General features: G+C 39.5%; 1 protein-coding gene across 27 annotated transcripts in view; it reads right to left on the bottom strand.

Annotated features, from left to right (window-relative positions):
- The window catches only part of LOC134205888 (inositol hexakisphosphate and diphosphoinositol-pentakisphosphate kinase 2), a 95,934-nt gene extending 71,510 nt beyond the window's left edge, over window positions 1-24,424 (bottom strand). For 21 of the 27 annotated variants that reach the window (XM_062681554.1, XM_062681560.1, XM_062681565.1 and 18 more), the window contains exon 1: window positions 1,581-1,974. Coding sequence is in view for 5 of the 27 variants with exons in the window: in XM_062681573.1 (XP_062537557.1) it covers window positions 23,364-23,540 (177 nt within the window). In the remaining 22 variants the exon portion in view is untranslated. Of the gene's footprint in view, window positions 1-1,580; window positions 1,975-23,363 lie in introns of those variants that run through there. The other 6 variants (XM_062681573.1, XM_062681574.1, XM_062681576.1 and 3 more) reach the window with 6 other exon arrangements.
- Window positions 24,425-25,860: the final 1,436 nt, after the last annotated feature.

The following is a 25,860-nucleotide window of genomic DNA, read 5'->3' as shown; positions in this document are numbered from 1 at the left end:
CTTAGGTTGTATTATACTACGCAAATATTAGCAATGATGTTTATTATCCATAGAAAGCTTTAAATTTTTTGTGGTATAATTATCTTGGCAAGAATACATTGCAGCGCATGTTTTTTCGTGCTTTTATTGGACGCAGAACGATCGCGCGTTTAACGAAATGTCCGGTTTTGCTATGCGGGCGAGTAAATTATTATGAAAATGAAACAATTAGTGCAAGTTTTTTCGAGTTTTATTTTGGACGTGCCACTCAGTATTCAGAAGGTGGCAAAAGCTGGAAGAGTACGATGGGCAGGGTATGTTGCAAGAATGCCGGAGAGCAATCTTGAAAAGATGGTGTTCGTTTCCAATCCGGCAGGTACAAGAAGGCGTGGAGCAGTGCGAGCAAGGTGGGCTGACCAGGTACAGAACGACATGGCGAGCGTGTGGCGCATTCGAGGATGGAAAGTCAAATTGTTGATTCAGTGTTATCCATTTAGAATAAAGCTAAATAAATGAATGAATACTGAGATTAAAGCCGTTGAATTTACTGATTTGAAAATTGCATTTTCTATGTGAAATTTGAAAACACTCATTAAATAAAAAGACGAGATATGATTGTAATGTTGCTCATTAGATAAATGAGCAAATAATTTGGGTCAATTGAAACATAATTTACTTTTTTGCCATGACACTTGAAAGTACTAAGCAAAAAAATAGAGAAACAGACAATTCAACAGCTTTCAAAATTAGTAACTGAAGCAAATCTTGCTTGACCGTTCTTTTTTTATGATTTGCGCAGTAATCTTAACGCATGAATCTCCAATATTGTACTTTTCTTATATGTTTTGCTGAATTGAACAAGTTTTCAAAGACAACAAATTCCTTCTTGTACTGAGTTACGTAGTTATACTTTACGAATGGGCATAAACACCGGAATGAAATAATAACGACACACTTTGAAAAATTAATTAGGTAATGGAATCATTCAAAACGATAGATAAAATACTTTTGGAATTTTATCGGCTTTATCGGATCCGCAATGAAACCTTAGAATTGAAGGTCTCAACTTTTCATTATACATATGCCGGTACAATAATACTCCATGAACTCAAACACACAAACTTGATCGTGAGCTGGAATCGGTTGGAAATCACTGGTTCCGAGGCGTTGATAGTAACAAATTACCGCCCGCTACCGACTGAGTCAACGGCACAGGACGGCAGTATATATTACCGTCTAATAAAGCCATCTTGCAATGAGAGTAAGACAACAGGGAACCGAAATCAACAACGTGATGATAGAAGTCAAGTCCGTCCGAGCGTCATCCGTTTATCTTCGTTATACAAACGACGTTTGATAAGGAACAGATGGACATTTCTATTGATAACGGGGCGAAATAATGAACTTCGTGACGGCTTTCGAAGGCAATTTGCAAATTGGTTCAATCAATTGAGCACATCGCGGTAATCGATCTGGATGTGACGGTGACCATGAAGTCAACCCGTCAAGGTGATCCGAAATTCCAAAAGTTCTCTGTCACGACATCTCATTCAAATCCACTGCGAAGTCAATAATAATCGTTTCGGTTTGTTGACACGAACATATGTATATCAGCACCATCACTTATGAGACATTCCTTCGAACGTGTTAACAATCTTCTTGCAATTTTGAACGGCGAAAAAAAATCAACACATGGGTTCGTGCCCACTCTCACGTGACATTCAATGGTTTCAATTTGGGCAACCCAATTCAAGCACAGTAAACCGAAATTCACAATTTCACGGAAGTACTACGGCGCACGACACCTCACTGGAGAACCACGAATCCCTGCGCTTATTTTGGATTTCCTTATCGCCAAACGCGTTCCGATCTTTGCTTCATTGCTCGCGACCAAATCATCTTAGTCAACAACAAACGGATGATTTCATCAGGCACTAAAAAAAAGGTCCAAACGTTCAATCGCATCGAGCTAGATCGAGATGTCGTCTTACCGACGCGGCGGCCGTTAACATACTACTTCGAGTCTAAGAGACTTTCAGCTACTACTGGCGAAATATAGGGGAGAGTGGTTCAAACTGGAACACTTGACACATTAAAACAAAAACATCGATACTACTGACCTCTTTTTAGGGAGCATTCAATTCAATATTCAATAGGAAGAAAGAAATTTTCTTGTCAATATTTCCTATTTAGATAAATGCAATATCCAATTATTGACTACTTTTCTCTTTCTAAATCATCACAGCGAGGGCAGAAGACACCCAACCGAATACGAACGCGCATATCATCATCATCATTCGCGGCCGGTCGCCACTCTCGAGCCCGCTATAAGTGATTTCTACGACGCGACGCGATGCCGTTGGAAAATGTGCGAAACGTGCTTTATTACACTTATTGATTTTGCAGGCTGGAATTCTGGAGACCTACACTGGTCTAGTTTGGTGTGAAAATGGTGGGGTTATAAGGGTACGGACGGATGCAAGTTCATAGACAAAAATAGCGGCATTGATGGCGTCGGAAAGTCGACAGGTCTGTTTTCAATTTCCTCCTATGCGGAAACTCTTATCAGATATAGCATAATGCAGATGTGAACAAATTATTGATGACCATTTATGAATTAGTAGCAGACCTATTTATATTCGGAGGCGCCGGTGAAGGCGCTAGATATAAAAAATGATAACAGTAAGTACAACTTGATAGACTGCAATTCGTATTAAAACTAAATACTAAATACTATAATATATAAAAAAAAAAAACAGATTAATCCACCTAGCGTTGGTGGTGCCTTTCTAGCATTTAGTTGAGACACCAACCTTATATGGGGTTTATATGGTCCGATGTACCATTTTCTTCATAACTTTTAAACGCAAAGACCGATCGTTATAAAATTCAATAGTAATCAACAAGGCTTTGTCCCCTGTCGAATGAAACTTGTTGCGAGAAAATCGGTTAAGTATTACTATACGAAAAGTTGTCTAATGTTTTTTATAGCTTTTGTGCACACACATACATACAACCGAGATGCCTGCTCTGCAAACCGGAGGAACCCCATACGACGGGTGGCTTCCAATGCCCTGCATACAAGAAGGCGATGGTGGGGCGGGATTAATGGAGATCATCCAGTTGAATCTCAATCATTGCGACACCGCACAGCAACTGTTGTGGCAGTCGACAACAGAAGCAATGTGCGACGTGGCAATTATTGCTGAGCCGTACCGGATCCCTTCTAACAACGGCAACTGGGTGGCGGATGCTACGAGGATTGCGGTTATCCAAGTGATGGGCAGATTCCCTATCCAAGAGGTGGTAGACAGCTCTAACGAAAGTTTTGTTGTCGCCAAAATTTGGACTTTAGAGCAGTATAATCGGATGCTGGATGCACTCACGGAGAAGCTGATCGGCCTTAAACCCGCAATCATCGGAGGCGACTTCAATGCTTGGGCAGTGGATTGGTGAAGCAGGCTGACCAACGCCAGAGGTTACAGTTTGCTGGAGGCGCTTGCAAAGCTGGAAGTCAGACTGTGCAACGAAGGTACCGTTAGTACATTTCGCAGAGACAGCAGGGAGTCCATCATTGACGTGACGTTTTGCAGCCCGTCGCTGGTGAGAAATATGAACTGGAGAGTTTGTGAGTACTACACTAATAGTGATCACCAAGCTATCCGGTATAGTGTTGGAACACGGCTACCGACTACGCGGAGAGGGATAAGGACTACCGGGCGAAGATGGAAAACGAAGGACTTTGACAAGGAGCTTTTCATCGAAGCACTTCGAGTTGACAGCGGCGCAACAAATCTGGAAGCAGATGAACTGACAGAAACGTTAGCGAGGGCTTGCGATGCGTCGATGCCAAGGAAACTGGAGCCATTGGACAGCCGACGCCCAAATTATTGGTTGAATGAGTCGCTTGCCAATCTTCGTGATGCCTGTCTCAGGGCCAGGAGACGTTTTCAGAGGGCAAGGTCTGAAACGGTAAGAAAAGAGCGTAAGATAGTTTTCCGGGAAGCTAGAGCGGCTTTCAAACGGGAGATCAAAGTCAGCAAGTCCAACTGCTTCAAGCAGTTGTGCCAAGAAGCTGACGCTGATCCTTGGGGCAATGCTTATCGGGTGGCAATAACGAAAATCAAGGGTCCAGCGACGCCAGCGGAGATGTGTCCGGACAAGCTGAAGATCATCGTGGACGGTCTTTTCCCGCAGCATGATTCTACGATGTGGCCGCCTGCACCGTACGAAGATGAAGACCGAGTCACCATTGCAGGTATGCAAGTCTCCAACGACGAGCTGTCATCAGTGGCGAAAGGTCTGAAGAAGAAGAAAGCTCCGGGTCCGGATGGAATTCCAAACGTGGCTTTAAAAACTGCGATACTGGCGTTTCCAGATTTGTTCAGGATGGTGCTGCAGAAATACCTAGCAGATCCAGATGGCTACTGTCCGAATAAGTGGAAGATTCAGATACTGGTGTTACTGCCGAAACCAGGAAAACCGTTGGGGAGTTCAGCTTCGTATAGGCCCATATGCCTGCTGGATACACTGGGGAAGCTTCTGGAAAGGATTATCCTTAATAGGCTGACGCAGTTCACGGAGGGCGAGATCGGCTTGTCGGAGAAGCAGTTTGGATTCCAAAAAGGCAGATCGACGGTGGATGCAATTAAGGCGGTCGTTGAAGTTGCAGAGAAAGCATCCAAGAAAAGAGGTGCGGCAATCGGTGCTGCGCCGCAGTAACGATTGACGTCAAAAACTCATTTAACAGTGCCAGCTGGGAGGCCATCGCCGGAGCGCTGCATGGAATGCGGGTTCCTGGCTATTTGTGTAGAACCCTTAAGAGCTACTTCCAAAACCGGATTCTGGTCTACGATACGAATTCGGGGCAGAAGTCGATTAAGGTTACGGCGGGTGTTCCCCAAGGCTCCATACTTGGCCCAATGCTGTGGAACGTTATGTACAACGGAGTGCTAAAGCTGAAGTTGCCCAAAGGGGTGCAGATCTTCGGATTCGCGGATGATGTCGTTTTAACGATAACCGGAGAGTCGCTGGAAGAGGTAGATATGCTGGTGGCGGAGACGACCGAGGCAGTTGAAAACTGGATGAATGGAGTCAAGCTGCAGCTTGCTCACCACAAAACAGAAGTGATGCTGGTCAGCAACTGCCGAATCATACAGCGAATGCAGATTATCGTCGGAGAGCACGACATACCGTCCGTGCGGGCTTTGAGACATCTAGGAGTGATGATCGACAACCGTTTGAATTTCAACACCCATATTGACTATTCCTGCGAGAAGGCGGCTAAGATAGTCACTGCGCTTGCAAAAATCATGCCGAACGTTGGCGGACCGAGAGGCAGCTGTAGGCGTCTTCTGGCGACCGTATCATCCTCAATACTTAGGTACGGCGTTCCAGCCTGGGGAGCTGCGCTCAAGACGAAACGTAATCGCAGGAACTTGAACAGCGTGTTTCGTCTAATGGCCATTCAACTGGCGAGTGCGTACCGAACCATTTCGTCACAGGCAGTTTGCGTTATCGCAGGGATGTTTCCAATCTGCATAACCCTAGCAGAGGATATCTTGTGCTACCAACGGAGAGGTACCAGAAATGTGAGGGAGACAGTGAGATTGGACTCTATGGTGAAGTAGCAGCAGGAGTGGGCAATGCAGACAGTGGAAGGTGGACCCACCGGCTCATCCTTAATGTGTCGACGTGGGTGAACAGGGAGCATGGAGAGGTGAACTTTCACCTCACTTAGTTCCTATCCGGACACGGTTGTTTCCGCCAATATCTGCACCGATGTGGCCACGCGTCATCGCCATTCTGCCCGGCGTGTATCAACGTAGAGGAGACTCCAGAGCACGTGTTATTCGATTGTCCGAGGTTTGCGGAAGAACGTAGAGGAATGCCTGCCCTAAGCGTGGACAACATCGCAGAGCGAATGTGTCACGATGAAGATACGTGGAATGCGGTAAGCAGAGTCGTGAGGCAAATAGTGTCAGAGCTGCAGCGTAGATGGAGAAGGGACCAGCAAATAAGCGTCGGCTCGGAGGAAAATCCAGCATAGTGAGCAGTGTTTGGCCTCGGGTCGTCGGGGCGCCGGTGAACCGGAAGTCTTCTGACAACCGGAATCATCGGATCGACCTCGGCACTCGATCAGTCAACCTGCTGAAGAAAGAAGAAGGAAGTGTAGGGCACCGCCAGTGCGGACGTCATCGACCACCGGAGCTGTCGGCGCAATGCGCGAATGCGTTCCCTGCGATAACCGCCGGTAGTCGGGGCACCATCAGTGCGGAAGTTTCCTTCACCGGATCCCTCGACGCCGGGGGAAGTCAGGAGAATTCGAGTGAGGAAGTTTGCGGCACGACCGCCGAGGGATCGAGACAACGTAGCAGTGGATCTCTGCAAGCCAACCAAGCTTATGTGGTTCAACACACCATTTTCATCAAAACTTTTGAACGCAATGACCGATCGTTATTATATTCAATAGTGATAGACTAGGGTTCATCCCCCGTCGAATGCAACTTGTTGGTTAAAAATTACTGTATGAAAAAGTGACTAAAGTTTTTCGGTTTTCGTGTGCACACGCACACACATAGGCCCACACACACATATACAGACGGACTGACAGACATTTATTCAGTTCGACGTAAGCATGTAAGCATGATCGTGCTATGCAAGCATGATCTTGTGTCCATTTAGGGCTGTTACAAACTAATTAAATTCCAATTCGCGAAATCCGAAATGAAATGAAATCCGCGACTGCAAAATCAAAACCGCGACAAACAAAAATAACATAGAAACATATTTCAATGCAAAATTTCAATTCGTTTGCTTTTGATCTATCTAAACTTTGATCAATAGAGAAAATGAAAGAATTTATGCCGTATAATGTTTTGAATGGTATATAGCAGAAATAATTTTATGGATTATAAATGAATGAATCCTTGCATTACTAATAGCCTAATCAAACTCCAGGCTATATCGCTTGTTAACCCTTTCCTTCCTACGACTTTTTTTGAAAGATTTCAATAGGAAGGAATCACCTTTGAGAAAAATGCTAGAACAAAAGTTATTTGGCATGACAAAAAATAATGGAAAACTAAAAAAAATGATGGAAAACTAAAAAAAATCAATAGTTACTTGATTGTTTTCAATAGTTTCACAATTTTTACACAAAATTGAATATAAAAGTAGTCTAATGAAACTATAAACATGTGCCAAATATTGCTTTTTGTTGTTTTTGAAACAATTCGATGAAAGTTGGAAGGTGCAGAATATGAAGGAGCTCTACAGCTATCATGGAAGAAAAGGGTTAAATAGTGCTTCGATGCCAAACTTTGAAAATTTGAATTTCACTGAAAATAAAATACATGTCGATTCATATCAAGATACATTACTTTATCATATGATAAAACTCGTGATTAGGCTATTATACGTTTAAGCAGAACTGACTTTCAAATTCATTTTGATTCTAGTATGATAAGAACAGTTAGCGACTCCGAAGTATTGGTGGAACCAAACTGGGAAGCATTTTAAATTTATCTAATTAATTACAGACAATTCTAAAATTGCAATTTTTCAAGGAACCGCGATTTTCGCTACTGGAAGACACATTCCGAGACAAATCCGCGAAATTCGTGAAAAACGCGAAACCCGCGACTGTTGTGACCGCCCTGAAAATGCGCTTTTAAAAGGAGGAATCATCAACCTATTTGCCTTATTCCGGGCAAATGCGTGGGTCGTAGTGGGTGCTATTTTTCCTCAATCAAGGCGTGCTTAACCCTTATGTTCACGATATCTGAATGATTTTCATAGCAGGACGTTGAAACTCTGTCAGATCCGCAATAATGACGATTAAAATCGATTGTATGGGTTAACGGAAGTTTTGATCTAGGAGGGGTGGAGGAAAGGGTAACGACTGTTATTTACCCTTTAAATGGCCACCAGGGTACACGGGTACCCACGAAACTGAAATTCTTGTATCTTATGCAATTTTCAACCGATTCCAACATTTTCAACCGATTCCAACAGTTTTGGGGTCATTTGATTCTGAATTTTCTTCTTCATTGTGATGTTGTTGGGTTGGATCAGCCCAGTCACGCTGATGTCCAGGAAATCGAGATTTCCAGGGACATGTCCTGATTTGGTAACACTGACCTTGGATCAATTTCCGCAGCAGGTTGATGTTATGATTATCTCGGGCCCATCAGACGTGTGAACATTCGAGTGGCCTTTTCAGAATAGGTTCCCAGAGGGGTCGGGAGAGGTCATAAGCATTTTTCAATGAAACCCCAACAATATGGGTATCAATCTTCTTTGAATAATCTAAAGGCCTGGTTTCTCATTTCATTTTTTTTATCTATCTTACCTCTCATTGATCTCTGTGACCCCAGTGGAAGAAGTTCTGGAACACCCGGAGAAATGGTCGATTCTTCCCATTTTCCCCAGTAAGATGCGACTATTGCTAATCACTCAGTCATTAACTCCAGGAGGCCACTAACAGGTCCTCCAGGAGGACATCCGGAACATCCGGAGCAGTGTTCATTTTTTTAAATAGCAATATGAGGGCAAAATAATGTTCAAGTAGACCAGTAACACCAGCAAGTGGTCCTCCGGAAGTTCCGAATCATCCAAAGCCGATTCCAATAATTTGTGTTACAAAGCTGCGACTTTTCTCAAAATTTAGTGTTGTAGCCATGAGCGTGCAAAATCAATACAATGACTCATACATTTTGGATGGATTCTTCAAAAATTTAGAAACATCCGGAGAAATGATCAGTTGAACAATTTCGTCGTTTGAAGCTGCGATTTGGCCAATAAGTGGCCCTCTGGAAGTTTCAGCACACATCCAAAGAGGTGAACAATTCTGGAATTCCGTCCTAGAAAACCATGACCTTAGAGATCCCTTATTGTAGCATTGTGAGAGCAATATCATTGCAAGGACAACAAATTGAACCCGAATGGACACCAAGTGGTACTATGGAAGTTCCGGAGCACCAGGAGTAGTGACCAAATCGGTAATCGTCCTCGACTGCTGTGACTTACATCATTTACTCTAGTAACGTGAAAGCCAAAGCCACTAAGTGGTTGTCCAGGAACTCCGGAACATCCCAGGGCTGGCCAATGCTGTTTAAAATAATGACTTTAGTGACCAACACTGGCGAAAAAAGGAACCAAACCAAATAGTGACTTTCAGCTCCAGACAAAGTGATAAAATAGTGACTTTGAATTTCATTTGCAGTGACAAATATTGACTTTTATATAAAGTTAATAAGGCCCATACAAATAATAAAAAAAAATTATGTCTCCTTCTTATTGGGCGATTCAAATATGACGTCCCCTACTTTTTGAGATTTCTAGAACACGCTTTTCTGTATATCTAGTAAATGTCCTTAGACCCCCCTAAATCATGTGACGTGATCATTGAACGACCCCTATATCTTTTGGCCAAAAAATCCAATTTGAAGGGGCAATAAATTCTGCAAGAATTATGAATTGCCAAAACATTATTCAACAAATCCGATGAAAGAAAATTGTGTGCTTATTTAGTGGAATGTCTTCACTTGTAATGATTTATTTGATTCCATTACTTTACATTCTTTACAAGTATACGTATTTTGACCTCAACAGTAATGACGGTACTGACGTCTTTAGTCTCTCAAGTCGAGTCTAGTATGAAACACTGATCAATGTTTACAAAGTGATGGAATAGTTCGTTTTATGACAAGTGAAATCTGATGAGTTTGCTTTATTTCCTTCTTCTATATATTTATTTTGCATTTTCCGCCCCTTTCACCGCTGGAAAAACACATTCAGGAAAGTCATAAAATGAAAAAAATTAAAAATTCACGAATTTTCTTTATGGAATATCCAAAGTTTATGCAATCTCGAATGTCTAAATTGTCATCAGAATATATTTTGGAATTTTTTTAAGTATTTATCGGAGCAGATGTCGAGACACCAGTAATTTTGCTCCTTACGAAACAAAATATGAATTAATCTTTCTATGAGGGATCCCTTACGTAATAAATGTTCTACTCCCAAAGTGCTGTGCAGTATCAAGCAATGATTATTTTTTTTTTTTTTCATTTTGATTTAAAAAAAACTCTTATGTTTCAAAATATATGTACATGTTTGTGAGTAAAACATATTTGTTGTAAAAAAAAATGAAAAGCTTGTTAGTTTTGGCTATGAACTAATGATCACTAGATTAATAAATCGCTCACTAATGATTTCCTCGAAACAACAGGAAATGTATCTAAAATTGTGTAGGATTGAAGTGGCAACATCAGAATTTTATTGAAAAGTTGAATCAGAATACTCAACAGTTCAATTGATAAGGTGTAGAGTTTTTATAGTTTACTAGCTTTATGTACCCGGCCTTGCTCGGAGTTGCCAGTTTGGTTCGCAGTTTTTTTTTCATAATCGGAAAATCATAAAACCAATTGGTTAACAGTGTAATTGTGTTTACTTGTTGATACTTCATCATTTGATGAAGGCTTTTGGAAATATTGACTGATTTTGAAGAAGGGATTGTGGGTTTGAATAGCCTTATTCCGGGCAAACGTCTATTTCTAAAGAAGGGAAAACATCCACCGATGTCTTATTCCGGGCAAACGCATATTTTTAAAGAAGGGATCACACCCACCATTGCCTTATTCCGGGAAAATGCCTACTTTTAAAGGAGCAATCACATCCACCATCCAGAAGGAAACACATTATTCATTGCTTTTCACTGGGCAAACTATGATTCCGATGAAGGGTAACAATTATCATTGCTTTATACCAAGCAAATGCATGCTTTCTATGAAAGATTTTTCTGATTCTGTTCAGTATTATCCCAAATTCACTTCATGTTGAATGACCTTAGGCCAAACAGTGTTATGTTAATGGCCTGCTTCATTCAGGGATATGTCATTTTCAGGGAAATGTTATTGTCGAGGATTTGCTATTTTTGAGGAATTGTTTTCGGATCATTGTACAATGTCAAAAAAACCTCGGATGAACTAAATAAGAGGGATTTTAAATTAAGTCGTTATCTAAACAATACCCAACCACAACATCCTCCCGCATTTCAAAAACTCCTCCCAGCCTCCCTAAAATAGTTTCCCTTGGGTTAACAATACATGTTCATATATTTGGTTTGAATTCACCCATGCGATAAAAAGGTATACTAAAATGTTCGTTTAACAAATATACCCGCTCTCGTTCAGCTATGACAGTCCTAGACAGAGAATATGGGTTCCAAATTTGGTGGATATCGGTAAATGGGTTCAGAAGTTATGCTGAATTGAATAAACAATACCCCTCTCTCATAACCTCCCCATTTTAAAAGGACCTACCAATATCCACTAAAATCGTTTCCTTACGACAGACAATATTTGATACAAATTTGGTTCAAATCGTTCATGAAGCTCAAGACTTACATTGAGTTGATCGATTGCTGAACAATACCCCTCCCCACATATCATCTCTTATTTCCAAAGAGCATGCTTAACCTCCATATCGTCGTCTCCTTGAGATAAAGAATGTTTGTTCCAAATTTGGTTGAGATCGGCCAAGGGGTTCAGAAGGTACACTGAGTTGATCGACGACTAAGCAATACCCCTCCCTCCACACCCTCCCCCTTTTCCGAACAGCATCCATAACACCCCTATCGTCGTCTCCTTAAGATAAAGAATGTGTGTTCCAAATTTGGTTGATATCGGCCAAGGGATTCAGAAGGTACACTGAGTTGATCGATGGCTAAGCAATACCCCTCCCCCACACTCTCCCTCTTTTCAAAACAGCATCTATAACCCCCTATCGTCGTATCCTTAATATAAATAATGTGTGTTCCTAATTTGGTTGACATCGGCCAAGGGGTTCAGAAGGTAAACTGAGTTGATCGATGACTAAGCAATACCCTTCCCCCCACACCCTCCCCCTTTCCCAAACAGCATCCGTAACCCCCCTATCGTCGTCTTCTTAAAATAAAGAATGTGTGTCCCAAATTTGGTTGAGATCGGCCAAGGGATTCAGAAAGTATACTGAGTTGATGGATGACCCAGCAATACCCTCCCCCCATACCCTCCCCCTTTTCCAAACAGCATGCATAACCCCCCTATCGTCGTCTCCTTAAGATAAAGAATGTGTGTCCCAAATTTGATTGAGATCGGCCAAGGGGTTCAGAAGGTACACTGAGTTGATCGATGACTAAGCAATACCCCTCCCCCCACACCCTCCCCCTTTACCGAACAGCATCCATAACCCCCCTACCGTCGTCTCCTTAAGATAAAGAATGTGTGTCCCAAATTTGGTTGAGACCGGCCAAGATGTTCAGAAAGTACACTGAGTTGATGGATAACTAAGCAATACCCCTCTCCCCACACCCTCCCCCTTTTCCAAACAGCATTCATAGCCCCCCTATCGTCGTCTCCTTAAGATAAAGAATGTATGTTCCAAATTTGGTTAAAATCGGTCAATGCGTTCAGAAGTTATGCTGGAACATACAAACAAACATATATACCAACATACAAACATTGAGTTTTATATAGAGATAGATAGATAGTTGATTGTATGACATTTGCCAGAAAACCATTTGCCAGAATCAATTTGCCAGAATGGTTTTTGCCAGAAACCCATTTGCCAGAATGGACCATATGCCAGAAAGCCATTTGCCAGAATGTAATTTGCCCGAATATACCATTCCCCAGAAATAGTAAAACTGGAAATTCCAATTATTACTGATGGCTAAAGAATATATAAAGAAGGTAATTTTGCATAACGTGGATTTGGCATTATTTAGTAACAAAGGGATTTGCGGTATAATTATTTTCATAAAAGGGATTATTCAACATATTAGACAATTTTCAGAAAGGTGGATACTATTTATCAAAAATATCGTATATCATGAGGCTAACACGATGATACTGTTATGCCCAGAGAAGTCAAGACAATTTCCAAACCGAAAATTGCCTAGACCGGCACCGGGAATCGAACCCAGTCACCCTCAGCATGGTCTTGCTTTAAAGCCACGCATCTTACCGATAGGCTAAGGAGGACACCGGGATAACATCTATCCTTGCCTTAATCGGAGCAAGCACCTTTTTTCTTAAGAAATGTATCATATCAACCATTGCTTCATTTCTGACAAACGCCTATTTGCAAAGAAGGGATCACATCCACCTTTGCCTTAATTCGGACAAGCGCCTACTTCTAAAGAAGGAATCACATCCACCATTGCTTCATTTGTGGCAAACGCCTACTTTCAAAGAAGGGACCACATCCACCATTGCCTTAATCCGAGCAAGCGCCTTCGTTTAAAGAATGAATTACATGCACAATTATCCTTACCCCGAAAAGCGCCTTCTTTTGAAGAAGGGATCATATCGACCATTGCCTTCATCCTGGCAAACACCTATTTTTAAAGAAGGGTTCACATCGACCATTGCCTTAATCCGGGCAAGCGCCTAATTTCAAAGAAGGTATCACATTCACCATTGCCTTTATTCGGACAAGCGCCTTCTTTTGAAAAAGAGATCATATCCACCATTGCTTCATTTCTGACAAACGCCTATTTGCAAAGAGGAAACACATCCACCTTTGCCTTAATTCGGACAAACGCCTACTTCTAAAGAAGGAATCACATCCACCATTGCTTCATTTGTGGCAAACGCCTACTTTTAAAGAAGGGACCACATCCACCATTGCCTTAATCCGAGCAAGCGCCTTCTTTTAAAGAATGAATTACATGCACAATTACCCTTACCCCGAAAAGCGCTTTCTTTTGAAGAAGGGATCATATCCACCATTGTTTTAATCCTGACAATCGCTTATTTTTAAAGAAGGGTTCAAACCACCGTTGCCTTAATCCCAGCAAGCACCTGCTTTTGAAGAAGGGTTCACATCGATTTTACTGATTTCAGATCTTCAAATTCTTTAATTCAATCTTTTTACGAATCGACGTATGTCAAAAATCAATTTTTGAAGTGTCACTGTTACATACGTCGCTTTAACATATGGGAACTAAGAGCGACCTATGTACCAAAAAAAGCAAAACAAAACAAAACTGCAGTTGCGTCAATCGTGCACTATGGAAAACCGACCAATGTACACCGACGTGCGTGCAGCATACCGGTGTATGTATAATTTTATCGTTTTTCAAAGTGAATTTGAATGAACTGAGATTTGATGTGAAGCACGCTTATTACGTGTCATGTAATGACGCATGCCAGCGGAAAAAAGTATTGAAAAAAGATTTAGTTTTAAAACAGTTTTAGAAAAAGTTTTGCCAACTTTCTGCAAAGGATTTCTCGAATCCTCATAATTGTTACATACGTTATGAAAAATTATGCTTGTAATGTCGTTTTCGGTTATTGCTGGGTCGAACCTAGTTCTGCACAGCATCCGCTCTAACAGCTGTCAAAATGTTCGGTTATTCGTTCAGGTTGGATCGCGATCCGCACTAGATCCGACCAAAAATGAATGAGGTTTGCTCTGCCGATTTATCGAGATCCTAGATTCACCAATACATTCGAACACAAACTGTCAAGCTGGTGTTTATGTTTACGCTAAAGGAAAATGAAAACGTAAAAGACACGGATGGGTAGGTATTTGATTTTGTTTGTTTCATTTGTTAAATTTATCAATTTTGTTGCTGTCTTCCACGCAAAAATTTATTATTTTAATGTTGTGCTGTCTTGAAGTTTCTCTGATGGTGAATCGGATTCAGATATCGACTGATTACCTCAGATGGTAGCTCCATTATAAACAAAATGAGGGTTGAACATTTTGTTGAAAATGTGATTTATAAAATGCAGTGACGAGAAGGTAGCTGCTATTTATTCACTATTACGTTGTGTATTCGTACATATACTTTAGATATAATTGCTCTATCAATGGGAAAATAGCGTACCAGAGTATCTGCCGCTATAAAGTTTTTTATACTAAAATGTTCTTACCATTATTTTATTCATTATTGCAGTTCTGTGCATAATTTGTTTAAGGTTACGGATTTGAATAATATACACATAATGTATTAATCCTGGCATTAACCATTTATAAGGCTTTAGCATTTATGTTGCCTTCAACAAATTTAGGAACAGTTTTCATACGAATTGTGTATAATTTTTGAGTGGAATAAAGGTTTTTAATTGTAATTAAACCGACAAAGATATATTTATTCCCATTGATATTTATTATGTTGAATCTCCTGTTTAGATTTTGTAGTGAAAAATTATTTGCCTCTTTTGTATATTTGGTTTTTGCAGTTCTGACGAAATCGCAATTTATCCCAAAGGGTCCCCTCTGGGGAGAAAAATAGCAGAAAGAATGCAAATAGCAAAAAAGAATGCTGTTCAACTCTTGTACGATTTGATTCTTTGTTTTAAAATAAAAGGCACCAAATCTAAATAAATTTTGTATTGCATATTTTCTTGTTCTGTTCCATTTCAATGACATAATTGATAATTCAAATCTATTGTAACACAATCACTACCCAAAAAGCCATATTGAATCAGCATAATAATTTATCGGGAAACACGGATTGGCATAAACTCTTTCACGGCAATCCACATTGCCGTCGTCATTCATCACAAGCTCCTAATCACATTAATTTATTGATGGATTAATAGTAATTTTAGTCATTAAACAATTAACAGAAGAAACGTCTGATTTCCCCCATAATTCATAAAACAAGAAAAAAATAACACTAATAACAAAATTCAATAGATAAAATATGTCTGTTTCTGCCAGTTGATAAAACTGCGAATTTAAAACAAAACAGATGATAGGGCTTGAGTTATCACTAATACCATCATACTGACTCGATCCCGATTCGTTTTTCGTTCGGTTATTCATGTCGTTTTCGGTTTTAGACCTGGGTCAGGTCCGACCCAGACTCTGAATAACCGAACGAAAAACGAATCGGGATCGAGTCACTATGATGGTGTTAGTGAGATCCTAAGCCCTATCATCTGTTTTCTTTTCAATTCGCACTGCCAGCTGATAGGCAGAAATATAAATATTTTATCAGATTTTATACAGATTTTATCTTTTGAATTTTGTTATTAGTGTTATTTTGTTTCTTATTATATAAATTGAATGGGGAAGTCAGATTTTTCTTCTGTTAATTGTTTATTTTAACAATGACAGTTAATCCATCAATAAATTTATGTGATTAGAAGCTTGTGATGAATTGCGACGGCAATGTAGATTGCCGTGAAGGAATTTTGGCGCTCTGGAACATTTCCGGTAATTATGCCAATCCGTGTTTCCCGATAAACTGTTATACTGGTTCTAAGTGGCGTTCTGGATAACAGTGATTGTGTTACATTTGAATTATCAATTATGCCATTCAAATGTAATAGAACAAGAAAATATGGAAACACTTTGTAAAAAATTCAATAGACAATTTATTGAGATTTGGGGCCTTTTATTTTAAAACAAAGAATCAAATCGCACAAGAGTTGACTAACATTTTTGTATTTTCCTCCCAAGAGGGGATCCTTTGGGATAAACCGCGATTTCGCCAAAACTGCAAAAACCAAATATACAAGAAAGGCAAATAATTTTTCTCTACATAATTTTCCACTACATAACGAAGATTCAACATAATAAACATCAACCGGGTAAAATATGTTTTTGTCGGTTCTTTTACGAATCACATCTAAAAATCCTCCTTCCTCACTCAAATTATGCTCAATTCATATAAAACTGTTCCTAAATTTATATTTGAATTTATTTTCTGGCCAAGTATCATCTGGAGTGTTACTAGGTAGCAAATATACCCTCTGCAAGGCGAATAATTAATAAAACTATTGTAAATAATCAGAAAAACGTATCATTAGTTGATGGCAATATAGTTATCACTGCCATATAAAGGGTTAATACATTATGTTTATATTCTTCAAATCCTTAACCTTAAACCAATTATTCACAGAGCTGCAATAACGAATAAAATAATGGTATGAACATTTTGGTATAAATAATAATCCGATACTCCGGTACGCTATTTTCCCATTGAGAGAACAATTATACCTAAAGCATATAATCGAATACACAACGTAATAGTGAATAAAAATCATCAAAATTTTTAACCATCATTTTGTTTATAACGGAGCTACCGTCTGAAGTAATCTGCAAAAAATATGTCGGTATCTGAACCCATTTCACCATCAGAGAAACTTGAAGACAACACACAATTAAAATAATCCATTTTTACGTGCAAGATAGCAACAAAATTGATAAATTCAACAAAAGAAACAAAAACGATTAAAAGTCAAATACCCATCCGCACCCTTCCGTGTCTTTCATGTTTTCATTTTCCTTTAGCGTAAACATAAACACCTGTTTGACAGTTTGTGTTCGAATGTATTGGTGAACCTAGGTTCGATCTCGATAAATCGGCAGAGCGAACCTCGTTCGTTTTGGGTCGGATCTGGTGCGGATCACGATCCAACCTGAACGAATAACCGAACGTTTTGACAGCTGTTAGAGCGGATCCGGGGCAGAACTAGGTTCGACCCAGCAATAACCGAAAACGACATAGAGTCGGGGTCGGACCTGACCCAGGTTTAAAACCGAAAACGACATAATAAGAACACCGAGATTCAGAGTGAATTTGAAGTCACTAGGAAGCTAACAGCTTTCGGGCCAAAAAGTACTAAGTTGTCATTTTTTCTAAATCCGTCATTCCATGTCCAACATGAATGTTAAAATTTTTCATAACTTTTTTTTTCATTCGGCGACGATACTCTTAGCGAAATCTAGTCTAAACTAAATAGTTGAAAATAGTGACTTTTTCCGAGAAAATCAGAAGGGTTATATGCAAGATACGACCGCCCGACGTAAACTACGTAAAGTAAATCATAAGATAATAATTAATTTGCTTAGAGCTTAGAGTGATTGAAAGTTTGACTCCCCTATGCTTGAATGATAACATTTGCTGTTTCGATGAACCTCCTAAATTTCCAACGGCATGGGTATCAGATCTTCATGTGGTAAGCTTTGTACAAAATTTGAAATTGAATAAAAATGCTTAAAATTTTCATGTTTCGCTTTATTTTAGAAGGTTTGAACCAACAATATTAAAATCAATCTAAATGTGATTATGTGGTGATTATGTGAAGATGGTCTATATTAGCCATATTTTAAATAATGATGACGATTTGTTAGATGTACCATGTAATTGTGGTGTTCGGACAATGAGATTTTTCATAGCCATTTTTACACCTGTTTTGCTACACTTATTTCAATTCAATTGTTTCTTCTTCCTGAGGAAGCCACAGAAATTAGCAACAACAAAAATTGAAGAGGACATTCAAAAAGGTGAGAATTTGGAAGATGTAAAAAAATTTAGCTTAAGAGTCAAATAAGCTCTACTAACAATTTTTAATATTTACAGCTTGAAGCACGTGACAAATATGATTATACTGAATGATGTCTTTACTCATGTAACAGGAACTTAGTCACATTTGAACAATATTTGAACATTTGATGCAATAGTGTCCGGTACAAGGAGACATTTTTCTGAACCGTGAAATTTTTCTCCAAAATTCATCGTCGTAAAACGTGTTCAAATTGTCAAATATAGCTTGTATGAATCATCAGTGGCCATATTTTATGTATAAGGTTTAAAAGGAAACACAATTTGGATAGTTAGAGTTTTTTTTGTCAAATGAATTATGTGTCCGGCACTGGAGGATCTCTCCCTAAATATAATCAACCCGAAGCAGTGATGGGAAATGTCAAAAAATGTCATGGGGTTGCTATTACTAATTTGCTAATAACTTTTTTCAAAAGTTGTTTACAATTCGGATTTTTTATTAACATGTAATGCTTAAAGGATCCTACAACTTTGCCAAACAGGTCATTGTTCTAAATATACAGTGTGAGGCATGATAACGAATTTAAAAAAATGTCACGGAATGTCATGACATTAATGTCATTTGACACTAATGCGGCTCTCACGCCGCAAATTTTAGTTTTAGAGCAATGACCTATTAGACAAATTTTAAGCATCCTTTGAGTGCTTTATGTTTATATAAAACATACGATTGTAAATTACTTGAGAAAAAAGTTATTAACAAATTAGTCCCATGACATCGATATGACATTTCCCGTCACTGACCCGAAGACTTCGAAGAATATTTCCTAATCTGTAAGACGGTTGTTGTTGCGAACCGATCGATTTCGTAAGCAAAGTTATAATGAAAGCAAAAATGCTCATTATTGATATGTTATTCTTTTACGTGCTCAATTGAATTTCCCACGATTTAGTATTTCCTTAAAAAAAATCTTGCAAGCAGCAAATTGTTTCGCAACAAAAACGATTTATTCGCTCGCTAAATTTCCTATGTTGCCAACGTACTCATAAATTTTTATATATTAATGAGCAACATTGCAAAACGGTTTTCCAAAAAAGTTACTGTTTTCATAGTAATTCTCAAACTTCAAATCGCGCGTGCTAAGTCAAATAACAACCAATTCTGCTAAAAATTAGGGAAGTTCTAGAAAGACAACTGATGCCACCGTTTAAGCATAGGGGAGCGAAAAAGTCAAAATTTGAACCACTCTTATGAGCATGATTGACTTCCACGGTTGTTACTCTGTTTCTGCCAGGCCAGATGTAATTACAAAGAGAACCGTCTAAGACGAATTAAGTACTGTCCATTTAATTCCACCAGTTAATTAACTGGTGGAATTAAATGGACAGTACTTAATTCGTCTTAGACGGTTTAATACATTCCACTAATAAGAGCTTAATATATTTTTCTATACAAAGAGAACCAACATGATATTTGACGTGATACTTTTATTAATAGAGGCCGACGAGTCATCTGCACTTCCACGAGTAACCATTGGGATATTAGATATATGGGGTCGGGGCCGGGAGGTGGCGAGGTTCGTTTTGGTAAACGTTTTGCCACGTGTAATGTGTAGTTTTCCGCAAATCATCTTCGATCTCACACCAATTCATTTGTGTTACGAACAAAATTAGCGTAACTCAATATATGAAAATGGTTGGATATGACAATTTAAAATTTTAATTTAAAAACCCCAAATTTATTATTCCGCAGTGGTGATGATGCCTTTACTTTCTCCGACTGTTGTGTGACTTTTGAAGTGTTATTATAAAGGGGTGCTGCCTGAATAGTAGTCCAAATTTGTTTATAGTTGATAATCAATTTTAATGCTTACATCAACATGTCCAGCATCTGTAGCACTTTATTTCATAAACACTCCTTTTTTGCTCCGACCGCGGTCATTGCTCTGGTTCTATTGTTGCACTTTTTGTGCGAATCACCGCACAAAAGTAGAGCGCAAGAACCAACGGCACCAGACGGCGGTCGTAACGAAACTCTGAAATTTTACTGGGTTGGTAAAGAATTGAAATTTTCAATGTTTTTACATTTATAATCAATATTTCCAATGGACTTAAAAAAATGCTGGAGAGTTTCCGATTCGATTGATAATAAAATCTCGAAAATCCATTAAGAAATAAAGGAGCTATTAACGTTTGAAATCTTACATGATTTCGTGACGGTCTCGAATTTGGAAATTTTCATTCCTGTATCCGAGTCTTCCCCTTAGACGTAGTTTACGTCAAAAAATATCGAGAATGAAAACAATGTAAAACAAAGATTGTTTGCATACCATCGTTATAATTTGTGGTATTTTTAATTATGGCTCTTTAAAGTAAGACATAACAAAATAAAAAGGTGCCACGTTCCTAGTTTTGATAAAACTTCTACTCAGTGAATCCAAGAGTCAATTCCCTATTAATGTCTTGATGATATTTTCTACTGGTTAATTCCTACCTAGCTATGTTTAAGCGTGGCTACGACTCATCATCATCAGGGAACGCCTCAGAAAAGTATTGCCGCATAGCAGAGATCATTATCACTGATGAAAAGGACCTCTACCTGTCTGCACCACCATTCAAGGCTCCAAGATACGATGTCCGTTGAATCACATGCACATGCGTAAAATCAGTGCATCAATGCCGGATTATATGTGACGCGGCATTAAACAAAAAATAGTCAACATGTGATATCACCACGACAGGATATGTCTCTGATTGCCATATCAGTGCTAATGACGTAAGCCCACCCATCGTGGCAAGATAACATATCCGAGGGGAGGGAATTTCAAGAAGTTTGATATCTATATTGATAATGTTCCATTGAAAAATGTTTTAGGCCACCTATGACCCCTCGAGGAACCTGTTCTGGAATCGCCAATCGAAGGTTTGCACTTCTGATGGACCAAAAACAATAAAGATCAATCTGCTGATAAAATTCCAAGAAGTTTGATACTCAGATTGCGGATTACCTACCGAAATCAACGACCAATATCATCTAAGTAAGCCTTGTCCCTGGAAATCAGATTCTCCGGACATCAGAGTGGCCGGATCGGTCCATCCCTATAACAACTTGATAGAAGAAGTTTGAAGATTGAAAATTGCCTGCGATATAAGCAGTTTAGTTTTGTGGGTACCCTGCCGGCCTGTTAAGGGTGTTTTTTCCGGCCACACAACGGTTAAAAAAAAGAAGAAATTCACTCATTCGGTTTTGACCATGGGAAAAGTACACGGTCGAACATATTAAGCGTGGGATCTAAATGTCAATGAAGAAAAAATACATACGATTTGACAGTTTGATACCACACATGTTTCGGACAGCAGAACAAAGGGAACCGAAGCGACAATCTTTATCTAGTAACTAAAATATCTTTGCGAGACCCTAATATGCTAATATCCATTATCTAACTAAGGGCATCTCTTTGTATAACCATAATATATTATATCAGATTGAACTGTACTTCTTTGTAGTTTTTTTCCCGAGCCGTTCTTTTTATTCCAATTTTTAAGTTGCCTAAATCTTATTTCTTCACTGCAGGAATCTTTTTAAAGGTATAAAAAAAATGCATTCTGGGAAATGTTATAGAATCGTTCTTAGGGTGTCAGATTTACCCCCACCACCCCTACAATTGTATGCCCCAGGGTCTGGCAATGATGTTTCATAAGAAAACAAATGAATGTCTATACTGCTGTTATACTCATAACTGTCCCATATACATGAGAATCTCAGCAAACATGGGACAAATATGCGCATGACGGCAGTAATGATACATTTTAGGGAATGTTTTTCTGGGATGAATTATGGGTATCGATATATTTCTTTAAACTAAGGGACCCTCCTTAGCCTTGCGGTAAGATGCACGGCTACAAAACAAGACCATGCTGAAGGTGGCTGTGTTCGATTCCAGGTGTCGGTCTAGGCAATTTTTGGATTGGAAATTGTCTCGATTTCCCTGGGCATTAAAGTATCATCGTGTTAGCCTTATGATATGCGAATGTAAAAATGGTACCTTGGCTTAGAAACCTTGCAGAATAACTGTGGAAGTGCTTAATGAACACTAAGCAGCGAGGCGGCAATGTCCCAGTGGGGGATGTAATGCCAGTGAAGAAGAAGAAGACTAAGAAGTATATATTATTGTGGGGAATGGTTGCTATCTATCTTTGATTTGCAAGTGATATACTGCCGTGAATCGCATATCTGTCCCATCTTTGCTGGGTTTCCTATTCATATGGGGCAAATATGCGATTCACGGCAGTATATTGTAATGATATTGTTATTTGCGTACATTGTTCCAAAAAGATGAATCCAAGCGATGATTTTTTGGTTGTGTATGAAGGATTCAAAACTTATTCATCCCAGGAGAAATGTGTCCTTCCTAATTGGATGCGCTTGCACCGAAGTCCTTGACCTAATAACCTTATTCGCAAAACTGAATGAGTATGCATTTTACTTTGAGCAGCAGGAGCCGCACATCTGGTTCAAGATCTGTACCGAATTTATTTATAGCAGCCGGTGATGCCAGATATGATATGATATGAGATATAAGAACAAATTTACCAAAGCACACAGTATAATGACTGGTATTCATTGCTTTCACACTTATTTTAAAATAATTGAATAGTTTTAAATTAGGTCATTTAACTGCAATGTGCAGCCGATTTGGAAAGGTCATTTAAACCAAACCCTAGGTATAGTAAGTTAGTAATCGGAATAGTGGTGCACAATAATACAATATACAAAAATCACATGGCATCCCTGATATCAATCTATTCGTCGCTGCTTGATGCCTTCATGCAAATCCAATGCTCAACAACCCATCAATAATGAAGGTATGAAGTAAAACTATTACAACGGTCCTTACCCACGCAAAATTATCACAAACAGATAGAAACCCTAGCGGCCCACCATGGAGACCTACATGCAGCACACTGAATCCTTCCCCTTGTGTTATGTAACTTCCGCTTGACTTGCTGAAGCCTACCTCTTCATAATCGATATCAGATACCTATACTAATGAATGACTCAGTTCAAAAGGCTTATTGCTTCAATACTTACCCTTCCGATGGTTATAATGGCACCATCATCCCCAACGTAGAATCCGGGCCGTCCGGATGGGGTCTGATTGGCACTACCGTTGCCCTCGCTGCCATTGCTACTACCGCCCAATCCGCAACTGCTGTTTATGTCCTGCTTCAGGCCCTGATAACCCGACTCCAGCTCCGTGTAGGACATTATTCAGTCACACTCAACTTTTTGCAATTATTACTAGGAAATTGAGTCTGCATTCACAACTATTACTTCTAATGGAATTGAGCAAGACACATGCCATTAAATGGGATTTTAGTAATCATTATCATCGCCCAATGAAAGCCAGGTATTAAAAATTATGATACTACGACCCACACTTGACAACGCGACCGATTTCTTTACTTTCACAAAACACTGATTTCCCCATCAAATCGCAACTGTACAGCACCAATTTTTACATCAATTATTAGAGCAAACATTCACGCATTCAAATTAATTCGACTTTTAAGCTACAAATCGACGGCACATTTTTCACTTACATAAATCAACAACAGTTCGTCAAAATCTTCGAAGAAAAATTCCGACATCTTTGTTTTACACTCCACTCTGTCGTCGTCGTCGTTTACCTTTTCCTTGCGATTCCCATCAGGAAGGATGACATTCGTTCCATCAGAGGTTTTTTTGCTTCCGCACTCCTCTTTCGGCGCACATCCTATTGTTTAGCCCATCGCCAGATCGTAGCCAGGATGTCCTGGGCTATATTTTTTTTCATACTGCGTTTCAATGATGACAGCGGTCTATGTCTATTGATGATGATGACACCGCGCTTGTCACCGGGTCGGCGCAAGCCGATTAATGACAGCTTGACAACGAAGATGGCTGTCAATGAAACCAAACAACCTCAAACAACAAAACACACCGTAAACGTAAATAAATAGATACAATCGCGTCGCGAATGCGCCGATAAACAAAAAAAATCTCAAACGTTTCACAGTGTTGAGTGCGCTCTTCCGCGACCCGCGAGAACCACCGAGAAACAACAAAAAAGGACACCTCTGCCGATGCGTGGGTGGCGAAGCAAGTTAAAAATAAAAGACGAAACAAACAAGCCGGCTCCGTTGATGGCCAGAGAGGAAAAACCACGCGAAATAGGAGGCATAAATAAAACGAAAAACATCGCATGATTTCAGGGTTGTAACGCATTTTTCGCCTTTAGTCTCAAAAAGACGTAACTGTGATGATCTATTTGAATATTTATGTTCATCGATCGATTCAAAAAAAAATATTCAAGAAGTTTTTTCTGAAACATGTCCGTAAGAGGAACGGGAGATGGAGTACCTCCTTAAAACGGCATTGCAATTGAAAATGTTCGTAATTCTGCTCAAATCAACGGTTCTGGAATGTGGATGGTGAGGGAATTGCTGATTGCTGATGTGCGAACATAGAGTTCCATTCAACAGCGTGTCCCATCAATCTCTGGAGAAGCTAAAAGGCCGTGACGACTATGCGGCGTGGGCGTTCGGAATCCGGATGGTAATAATAAAGAAAGAAACCTGGTGTGCCATTGATGCTCCGGATAACGTTCAGATAAGTGATAACCTCTCGGACCGTGCTTTAGCGACGATTTGCCCGAGTATCGAAAGGTACAATTACTGGTCCAGGACGCTCGAACAGTCAAACAAGTCAAGTCTCCGAACGGTGTTCTAGGACAGCGGGAAGTATAGGAAGATTAGCCTGCTGCGGAAGCTGATGAGATGGAGCTTGAAGACTGTTCATCGGTTGAAGAGTATGTGTTCACAGTTGTTTTTCAATTGGGTCCTAAAATGAAGAATCGATGTTCGATTTTCTTTCAGAGAAGGACGAAGTTAATCATCCTGAACGCGCCAGTATTTCTTTTGACCCAAAAATCGAAAGGAACATTGTTTAATTTGAAATTAAAAAATAGATGAAAAATGCTTCCTCGACATTTTCAGTCTTGTTTGACATACGGAATAATATGATTCAATCGCACTACCAAAACACCGCAGGGCACTTGACTCATCCTTTGACAGTTAATATATGGGCCTGACGTTTTGGAATGATGGTTGTTCGTTCTGAAATGTTGCACAGGCCAAAATTTGCCTCAAAATGTATTAAACATAAAAATATTATTTTTACTGATTTATACTTTTACCAGAATTTTTATAACATCAGTTCGAGTATTCTTGACCGATGCACTATCGTTTGCAACCATAAACGAGGTAGGACTTAAGGACATTGTTGTGTCACCCACACTGAAACATCTATATGATTGTAAATACCTTGGTCAAACTAGAGTCCTATAAGAAGAGTAACGTCATGTGCCACGTTTGACAGGTCTCCTGCTCGTTTGGAACGCGCATTTGTATGGAATTGACAGACGATTCTGTTCCAATTCTGACACTTGACGACACTGTTATTATAGTCACTGTAGGTCAAACCATCTTGTCATACGTCAAAGAAGCGTAACACACGTAACGCTTCAAGCTAAGAAGATGATCAAAAA

The sequence above is a fragment of the Armigeres subalbatus genome, chromosome 1 (genome assembly GCF_024139115.2).
Source record: "Armigeres subalbatus isolate Guangzhou_Male chromosome 1, GZ_Asu_2, whole genome shotgun sequence".
Lineage (NCBI taxonomy): Eukaryota > Metazoa > Arthropoda > Insecta > Diptera > Culicidae > Armigeres > Armigeres subalbatus.
The sequence above is the reverse complement of the archived record's forward strand: the minus strand, read 5'-3'. Positions and strand labels throughout refer to the sequence as shown.